Raw genomic sequence first — 9,678 nt, 5'->3', positions numbered from 1 at the left:
GCGGCATCCTCCACAACTAGACTGAAGAACAAAAGGACAGCAACTTGTCTGTTCCCCTTCCCTGATTCCCCAACGCTGTTCCCCTCCCCCCAATTCCCCAATAAAATCTTTAAAAAAAAAAAAAGGAAGAAAATTTTAACTATAGTCAAATCTGGGTACATGAGTGTTTGTTATATTATTGTCCTATATTCTTCTCTCTGCCTGAAAAAAATTACATAATTTAAAATAATTAAAATTATATTTTATTTTAAAAAGTTAGGGGAAAACGGACACATGCACATAAACACAAAACTTTGCCTCTAATTTCAGAGAATTCATGATCCCCTGAAACTGATAGACAGACCCCAGGTAGAAACTGGGGGCTTTTCCCTATGTGCTGATAGACAAAGATGTTCAAGAGATAAATTCTTAAACAAGAGACATGCATGGTGTGTATGATACTCGACTTGTGGTGTAAAAAAGGGCGATAAATATATGTTTATATTTGCATTTTTATATCTGCCTTAAGAAACCCTGGAAGCACACATAAGAAAATAACACAAGAGTTTACTTGCTATGGGGTAGGAGGGGGGAAATGGGGGACAGAGAGCTGGACATTTCACTGTATACCTTAATGCTGTCTAATTTGGGAAGCATTTAAATATATTACCTATTCAAAAGTTGTATTAAAATGAAAGCAAAGAAATGAATGAATTAGACATCATGGTGATCACATCAAAACGTATGTAAATGTCTAATTGCAATGTTGAAACTCATATAACATTGTATATCAATAACACTTAAAATTAAAAAAAAAATGAATGAACAAGTCCTGCCTTAAAATGAAGCCAAATATTTTCTAACAGACCTGTGTGTGTGTGTGTGTGTGTGTGTGTGTGTGTGTGTAGTGTGAGGGGTGAGGAGAGATTATAGGAACCACTGTCTCCACACCTTAAACTTTTTAGCAATAAATCACAGTCAAAACAGATCATGCAAGAGCCCTAACCACTGTTAGAGGACGGCCTATGCATGCTCCACAGGATGCTCAGGGGGCTTCATATAGGAGGCTGAAGAACAAAAGCTTTTCTAAAATAAGAAGCTGTTTACATCCCTTTCACCCTAATCCCCTATCCCATTCTGACCTTGTTACTGTTCTTCTTGAGAAGATGTGGAGCAGTCCTCCCCTCTCTCACTAGACTTGTTTTAAATCAATTTGAGTTTGAATACAAGAAGATTTCTAATATTAAAGAGAAAAGAGATGATCTTCAATCTTGGGTTTTTCAACTCTATTTTCTTGCAGTTATAAATAACAAAACATCTATACAATTAGACAACTCTGGATTTCCTACAAGTAATCTGAATTCTCTTTCTTACTACTCAGAGAAACAAACACTATATTGGTGAAGTTGTAGGAGTATGTCCTTAGATACTTCTAGACTAAAGCTATCCAATAGAAATACAAAGTAAGCTACACATGTAATTGAAAATTTTCTAGGAGTTATATTAAACATTTGTTAAAAAATATTGGTAAAATTAATTTTAATAATATATATTACATTTAATCCAATATGTCTAAAATATTCCATTTGAATATATAATAACATTAAAATCATTGAGATATTTTTCAATTTTTAAAACTAGTCTTCAAAATGTAGTATGTGTTTTATACTTAGCATGCCTCGATTTGGGTGCTACAATTTCATGAGAAGTACTTGATCTATATTTAGACAGTCATAAAATTTATAGTTGCTTACTCAAGTCGTCTGAAACATTTTCAGTTTTCCAATGACTGAATCAAGTATCAGTTTTTAAATTTATATTATGTAGAATTAAAATTTAGTTTTTCAGTCACATTTCAAAAGCTCCATAATCACACATGGCTAGTGGCTCCTGTATTGCACAGCACGATTCTAGACTGTCCCTAAACATTATGTATTTTTAAACATATAAATGATTACACGTAAAAAACACATATAAATTTTTTTACATATAAATTTGGCTTAAGGCTTTCGTTATGAACTAAAAAGGCAAACACCATTCCAAGTGTTGAGAGACACAAACTGGAAAAACCATGGAGCTCTGAGTCAGGAAGAGTTTTTTATTTGTCTGTTTGATCTTAATAGCCTGTTTCTACGTCAGGGTTAGTTTCTTACCAAAGCACGTCTGCCTGTCAGGGCCTAGCACGGTTCCTGGAGCACAAGTGCATTCGCTGGTATCCAAGCAGACGCCATGGCAGTCCTCATCGCAGATGTCATAAAAATCTGTAGAAGGATAAAGATGACCTTTTGTGAGGGGTGAGGGCCAGGGGACACTCTCATTCAGGAGAGAGTCTCATGAGTTCAATCATGGGGTACAAGTGTCTAGGCAACATCAGAGAATTCTCAGTGTTCAGGGATTACATAGACTCAATGGAAAGAGATACTGTTAATACCCAGAGACATCTTTTGTCATTTAGATCAATGATTCCCAACTTCAGATCCACAGGCCCTTGGGTGTCCATGGAGTTTCTGCAAATCTAAAGCATCACCAAACATGAGCTGTTGATTAAATAAACATTATCTCTTACTCTTCTATGTGCCCTATGTTTTAAATGTATACTGATTTTGATGGGATTGATAACGCAAAAATTCATTTAAAAGTATTACTGACCTCAAGTAGCTTCTTCCCATTATATATCATTTAAAAAAATCAATGGATACTGAGCACAGTGCTACCACATGGATATCTGATATATATCTTTAAAAGGGGTCCTTCGAGCAGCTCCCAGAGAGCCACATGGAAGGCCACCAGTTTGCCCATTGGCTCTTGAAGGGCAGATGCCACACCTGTGGTCCCAGAGCCCAGCACAGAAGGAGGCATGTCTTGGGTGAATGTGTTAAACATTTGTGCAAGTTTACTTTTGCAAACTTCTCCATCTGGAGCACTTTCTCCTTCATCTATTTCCTGTTTGACAGACACACAGTAGGAGCTCAAAAATATTTGTTGATAAAATATACGTATTTAACTAGTGAAGACATGATTCGTATTCAGTTCCAGGAGCCATCATATATAAATAGCACCAACAGAAAAATAATAAGAGCCAAGCCAAGGCAAAGAGAATTTTGAAGAATGAGAGGATATGTCCCCTGATGAGAGCACCACTCTGGGGCTGGGAACATGAGAGCTTTCTAAGAAGTAAAGGAAGAGCGGAGAGTTAACATTTGTTGAACACTTGCTGTGTATGAAGCGCTCGTTATACACACAATAAATGAGATTTAATCTTCTAAAACAAAATAAAATGAAATAAAATGGGTTCTCCATACTCAAAAATGTTGGAAATCTACTATTTAAATAACCTAAATCAACATTTCATTTTCTAATATTTTGTTTAAAGTCTTAGCCCCTTTCCCTTTCTAATCTCCAGGAATTTTTCAGAAATCTAAGAACAGACCTCAGAAATCACAATCTGGAGGGACCTGTGGCCCTAAATCCATGTTATTCAGACTCTGAGACACTACCATAAGTAAATTTCATATGGCACTTTTCTCTTTGATGCCTTGTGGGGGAAGATAAAGAACACAGGAAAGGTACTCACAGCCACAGTACACATGAAAGCAGACGCTGGGCTTGGTCAGACGATACACATAGTAGCCTCCAGGGCAAGCCTTGACCTCGACTGTGGTGTTCCAGAGGCAGCAGTTCCCATTGAAGCTTGCACAGGCCTGGCGTTGCACAATGCCATCCCCTTCTAGAGGGTGGCTTCCATTGAGCCAGACAGGTGCATGGGTTCCACAGTGGTTTTCTGGTATGCAGAAGGTGGGCATGGCATCCCCTGCCATGCCCGTGAAGCGGTACCACTCCCCATCCACATGGTTATCACATAGAGGTGGACCTTGAGACTCATCGAGTTGGTGGTCAGTGTTCCTCCAGGGCTCATTCAGACTGATGTAAGCAGAACAAGGATCTAGGGCTGGAAGCAAAAGGGACACCTCAGAAACACCTTGTGATATTTCAGATCACAGAGACAGCAGCCTGAGTCCACCTTCTTGGTCTTGCATTGTGATCTTTTTGGGTTCAGAAAAAAATGTTAAAGTCCCCCAAAGTACCCGTCTAAAATTCCCCAAGTTGCCTTCAACATGTTTCACAAATGCCTTTTACAAAATTATTTCAAATCTCTCTAAGATTTAGAGTTGGCATTGGGCTCAACTTTTTATCCAGTGTAATTGTTTGATGAAAGGCTAATTGTTCAGACTAAGGGAGGTTAGAATTATAGTTTCAATGAAGTCTGCTCTGGTCAGACAATATTTCAAGTATTGTGTTCATATCTATACTTATGAAAGGAATGCCACACTTGGTGTCCAGAAGAAGGTGACCAGATTTAGACAGGGGCCTAAAATTATTTACTGGGGAAGAAGCTAAGAGCTATAGTTTGGAGAAAAGAAGACTGAAGGATATTGCTTTTCAAATATCTGGAACAAGCTTGTGGAAGAGGAGTTAGGTGTCCTGTTACGAGAACAGAACAAATTGTTATGGAGAAGCACATTTCGTTCAGCTATCCAGTAATGGAGAGGTGGTATCACAGCGTGGAAAGCTCCTCATTTCTGGAAATTTTCAAAAGTATTTGGATGGTCACTTGTAAGCAAGATTGTAAATGGAATTTAGCACTGGTGGGAAGTTTGACTTGATAATGAATGTGTAAAACTCATTCTACTGAAAAGGAAAAGGCCTTTGGCACATGTCAGCTGCTTTGAAATACACAGAATACTGGCAAGTAGTTACCAAAGATAGTCTCCAAGTGAATTTTGGTATGTATTCCATCAGCTTATTGAAAAGACCATGAACTCTGTGTATTCCCAATTAGCCATGAATCACTATGTATATAATACAGCCAAGTTTCTCAAGCATGCACTTTTAGTGCATACATTGCATGGACAAATATCTCATCAAAAACATTTTAATGACTAAAGACATCAATATCCCCAGTCGTCTCAATGCTTCCCTCAATTTCAGGGAAACATTGAATTAATGTAGGCCAATTGCCTGTATGAAGAATCTATAAAACCAGGAAATTCTAGAAAGGACACTAGCCAGAGAGTACTATCCTTCTTCATGCACATCAGGCTGACTTCCCCGCCATTGTAGGCAGGGAATTCACATTAAGGCTGATGCACTTTGTGGACAGGGATTTCAATTTTAGCAAATAATGCACAATAATTAAATGTGGATAGGCCATAATGGTAAAAGTCTAAGTTATCCAGAAAATATTTTGGATTTTCCCAGTCTACATTTCAAACTCAAATTTACTTTCTAAATTTCAGCCGCCTGTAGAGGGGGGTGTGGCCTGGTGCTAATGGCTCCAACAAGAATATGACAGTTTGGGACAGGAAATAAGTAGGATATTGCATTTTCTGGAAATCATACACTGGTAGGCTTCCACGTGGCAGGAGCAACCCTCTCCTTTAAAATGTCCCTGAGGTATCCCAACGTGTCCTAGATTGTAGTTTGATGTTCCTTCAGGGAAAGAAATGTCCTCATGCTGATTCTCTCCCCTCTCAAAAGGGAAAAATTCCCTCATCTGCCCTCGTAGCTGTGGTTCTCTTATGAGGCAAGGTTTCCAAGGCAATTTCACAGGTGATTATAAATTCATAGAAATATTTGATTCATTTCCTTGGCTCTAATTTTATAAGAAATGGTTAGGTACTTAACTTTTAATGGCTTTTACAGAAATTCCTATTTCATGATTTATAAAGTTTTCCCTTAAATTTAACTGTCATTTCTGTTGCTGTTTATTAAAACTTCACTTCCTCTCCTGTTGTAGGAGAGATATGGCACAAACAGGAGAAACTTACCTACTATCTCTTGTAAAATAAATAGCTTTTAAAAATGTTACCCACACAATGTTTGTAAACATTAAATATACCCATTCCACTCCACTCCCCTTTAAGGCAGTAATTCAATCCTTTAATAATCTGGCCACTGGTGTTAATTCCTGTTTTCAGGTATTAGGCATAATGCATCCTAAATTGCTGATACTTATTCACAAATGGGAGACCTTCAAAAAGAACAGCCTTGTGGGTTCCTTTCAAAGTTTGAGGCAGGGGCCCTCTTGCCTGCCGGCTGCCCTTCCTAAGTGGGGACTCAGGGAAGTCTGTGCACCCCCAGGGCCAGCAATTCCCGGCTGCCAAGTGCAGAGAGATAACGTCAATGTCCCCGCACTTTCTTCCCGGGGTTTGCAGAACCAGGAGTCTTGCAACCCGCCAGGTCATCACACCAGATGCCGTTTCTCAGATTGTCTGCAGACTCAGCCGGCTGGCTCAGTCCGGAAGCCCCCATCGCCTTCCTTCCCTCTCCCTCCCTGTCCTCTTCCCCTCTCTCCCACTTCGCTTCCTGCTTCCCCACCTCCTTACCTCCCCCTTCCTTCTCTCTCCTTTTCGCTCACTTCCCCTCTCCTCCCAGGACAAGCATCCTCCTCCCCTTATTGCGACCCCCAAACTTTTATTTTTCTTCTGGCATGCAGTCAAATGTCCTAGAAGGGCTGGGGGGGAAAAAAAGAAGAAAAAGCAAACAAGGAATCTGGGGAATGTATGATTGGAGAGTACAGGAGGTACTAGAGGAGAGCAAGAAGGGAGAGAGTGGAAAGAAAGGGGAGCGGAAGTTGAGGGGAGGGTGACTTTTCCTTAAGGGACTCTTGCTTGGTTATGGGCAGCAAATACAGGCTGATTAAACTTAGTTCAAACCTATCTTTTTAAAACAGACTATTAGAACAGTTTTAGATTTAGAGAATAATGGAGAAGATAGAACAAAGTTTCCACATGCCTGGTGCTCAGTTTCTCCATTAAGATAACATCATACATGGTATCTTTGTCACAATTAATGACCCAGTGTGACGATACATTATTATTAACTCAAGTCCATAGTTTATTTAGAGTTCCTTGCTTTTTGCCTTTGTCTCTCTTTCTGTTCCAGGGTTTCATCCAGGATACTGCATTACATTGTTTTCATATCCTTAGGGTCTCAAGCCTATTTTTAATGTGTACCCTTAAAGATGCTAGAGCAAGGCCTGAGTTACCCTGAAGAAATAAATCAGGGTCAATGAAATACTGAGCCACTCAAAAGTGCCAAGAAGGAATGGTCTCGCCATCTCAACCTCGTCTCACCCTGTCTTCCAATTGGAACTTAAATTCTATTGGAAAAAGGAGAGAGACATTTGTTAGTAGCTAGAATTGAAAATTTTTCTTTGCCTTGTTGGCCAGTCTTGTGCCAAACCCGAGGAGGAAGACAGTTTAAGATTCACTCAGTCTATGTAAAAAGTCATATTTTCAGATGTCAAGACTAAGAAACTTGATTTACCAGATCTGTGCCTTTCCTGGGGACATAGCTTTCAGTCAGTCCCTTGAAATCATTAAAGAAAAAGCTACATCCTTAATTCTTAGAATCTTATTTTTGCTCTTAAAGTTGGAATTATAAAAGTGCCTAGAATATAGAGAGGCTAGAATTCCTTTTACACATACTCCAAGAAATATTTAACTAGTGGAAAGCTGTTGGATGTGGTCAATCCATGGAAATTTTGGTTGCCTAGGCAAGAGGCTAAATGGAACACGAAACAGAAATTCTCTGGAAATCTATCCTCCTAAGTTCTCGATGACTTTTCTTACACTATTCTGGACCCAGTATTTAAGCTACTGGGATCCAGCTCTTAATACTCTGTACACAATAGCAAATTCCTACAAAAAGTGCTGTGTGCCAAGTACTTGACACAAGACTCACCCATTGGTGCCACAGGTGTGACTGTGATGAGGAGGCAGGTGAGAAGCAGGAACTGAGGCATCTTCTGGACCAGCCACCAGAAACACACTGGACAGTTCTCTTAACTCCAGTTTTCCTTTGTCCCCTTCTTTTTCAAGGATTTTTTCAAAAGGCCTCGAGGCTCTTATGAAGCAAGACTTCTCAGTCCTGGTTGGGGCTTTATCAGAGGAAGAGGATGAGTGGGATAAGGGGTCCATTGCTCTAGCCTTGACCCCAGATAGAAGCACTGCTTTACACTGTCAACAGGGTTATTTTATTGATATTTCTCTTTAGGAAAGAAACCTTCACAATCCCTCATCCTCCTATTGTTTTCACTCAAGAATTCCCTGCAACGAGGCCTCCAGTATCTTATCCAGAAGGGAACTTTAAATGAGGGATATCCCCTCACGTCAAAATCTTGTTTTGTGCCTTTTAGGAATTGATTGCATGATGTTGCAGCTATGCCATTGCATGCTGAGAATGGGATAGAGCTAAACTGTTGGAACGGCTCATTAGGAAATATCTCGGTTAGATGATCAAGGAGTTTATAGAGCACACAAAAAAGTAGTAAAGACAGGTGTGGAACAGGGACTATATTCTCCTAAAGCAAACTCCTATGTCTGTTTTATTATGGTCTTTGGTCTCAAAACTTCCTAAACAAACAAGGTTTAAGTGGTTTTTGTTTGTTTTACCAATTCAAGCAATAATAAATACTTCATGTTTTCATAGTGCCTTTCTTTCCAAAATTTAAAATGGTGTAGTGTTATTTATTTTACTAATTCTCACACTAAGATAGAGGTAGGGGCATCAAATTAGGAACTACTTATTATTAACAACACTAAAAAGTAAGTGACAGTTTACTTGAGTTTCATTTTTAGACAAAAGAGAGGAAACTCAGGGACCTGTATATTATTATACATGCACCAGACACAGCCTTACTAACTGCAGATTGGGAGTTTGCCAGCTCCCTGACATTCTACAGTGTGTGGAGACCTGAGAATTGGCAAGCACTGTTACTGAAGATAATGTGAAGGGGGAAGGATAAAAAGAAGGTCTGGGAAAAGTTTTGTTTTTAAATATTGTATTAAACAAGGATCTGAGTGAAACCAAAATTTTCTCTCCTGATGTCACCTTTGCTTTGGGCTTCTTTTATCCCTACACTTTCATCTACTATGTTTCCTTCCCTAATAACAGAATTTCTAGTGACCGGGTAAAGAATATCATTGTCTTTAGGAAGTAGTACTTAAACTTGTCTTTATAATCTCTTAGCACATTTTTTCCCTCTGCCAAGGGGCATTCAAACCGCGGCCCCTTTCCTCTAAAGCAGCGGTTCTCAACCTGTGGGTCGCGACCCCTTTGGGGGTCAAACGACCCTTTCACAGGGGTCACCTAAGACCACCGGAAAACAAAAAGATATTTATATTACGATTCATAACAGTAGCAAAATTACAGTTATAGGGTAGCAACGAAAATAATTTTACGGTTGGGGGTCACCACAACATGAGGAACTGTATTAAGGGGTCGCGGCATTAGGATGGTTGAGAACCGCTGCTCCAAAGGTTTCAGTTCAATTAAACAGTAGTGCTTACTAGGGGCCAGACGCCATGCCAGTAACTGGGTTTTGACAGTGACTAAGGCAAAAGCACAGAGTTTACAACTCTAGCAAGGGATTTCCATATATCTTAACTTGTATTGGGTTGACGGAAAAGTCATGATGCACTTTTGCAACGAACATAGAAAAAATATGTTATGACTTTTCCGACAGCCCAATAGTTAGCTGCTTGAGCACTAATGCTAGCAGAACACAGGCAATATGACCCTCAGCTTATGAAGTTGCAATTTGATGGCAGCAATGGATGACTCTGGGACTGAGGAACTGTCTCATTGCAGGGCTGTGATACTAAGTGTCAGTGCTCTGAACAGAAAAAACAAAGC

General features: G+C 39.5%; 1 protein-coding gene across 1 annotated transcript in view; it reads right to left on the bottom strand.

The window, feature by feature from the left end:
- OIT3 (oncoprotein induced transcript 3) overlaps window positions 1-9,000 on the bottom strand; it is a 28,125-nt gene extending 19,125 nt beyond the window's left edge. Inside the window, exons 1-3 of the mRNA XM_019624095.1 lie at window positions 7,726-9,000; window positions 3,554-3,928; window positions 2,133-2,240 (exon numbers count right to left, since the gene is read on the bottom strand). Coding sequence (XP_019479640.1) covers window positions 2,133-2,240; window positions 3,554-3,928; window positions 7,726-7,786 — 544 coding nt within the window. The 5' untranslated portion in view covers window positions 7,787-9,000. The remainder of the gene's footprint in view (window positions 1-2,132; window positions 2,241-3,553; window positions 3,929-7,725) is intronic.
- Window positions 9,001-9,678: the final 678 nt, after the last annotated feature.

This window comes from Hipposideros armiger, unplaced genomic scaffold (assembly GCF_001890085.2).
Source record: "Hipposideros armiger isolate ML-2016 unplaced genomic scaffold, ASM189008v1 scaffold_15, whole genome shotgun sequence".
NCBI classification, from domain to species: domain Eukaryota; kingdom Metazoa; phylum Chordata; class Mammalia; order Chiroptera; family Hipposideridae; genus Hipposideros; species Hipposideros armiger.
This window is presented reverse-complemented; position numbering and strand designations above follow the sequence as displayed.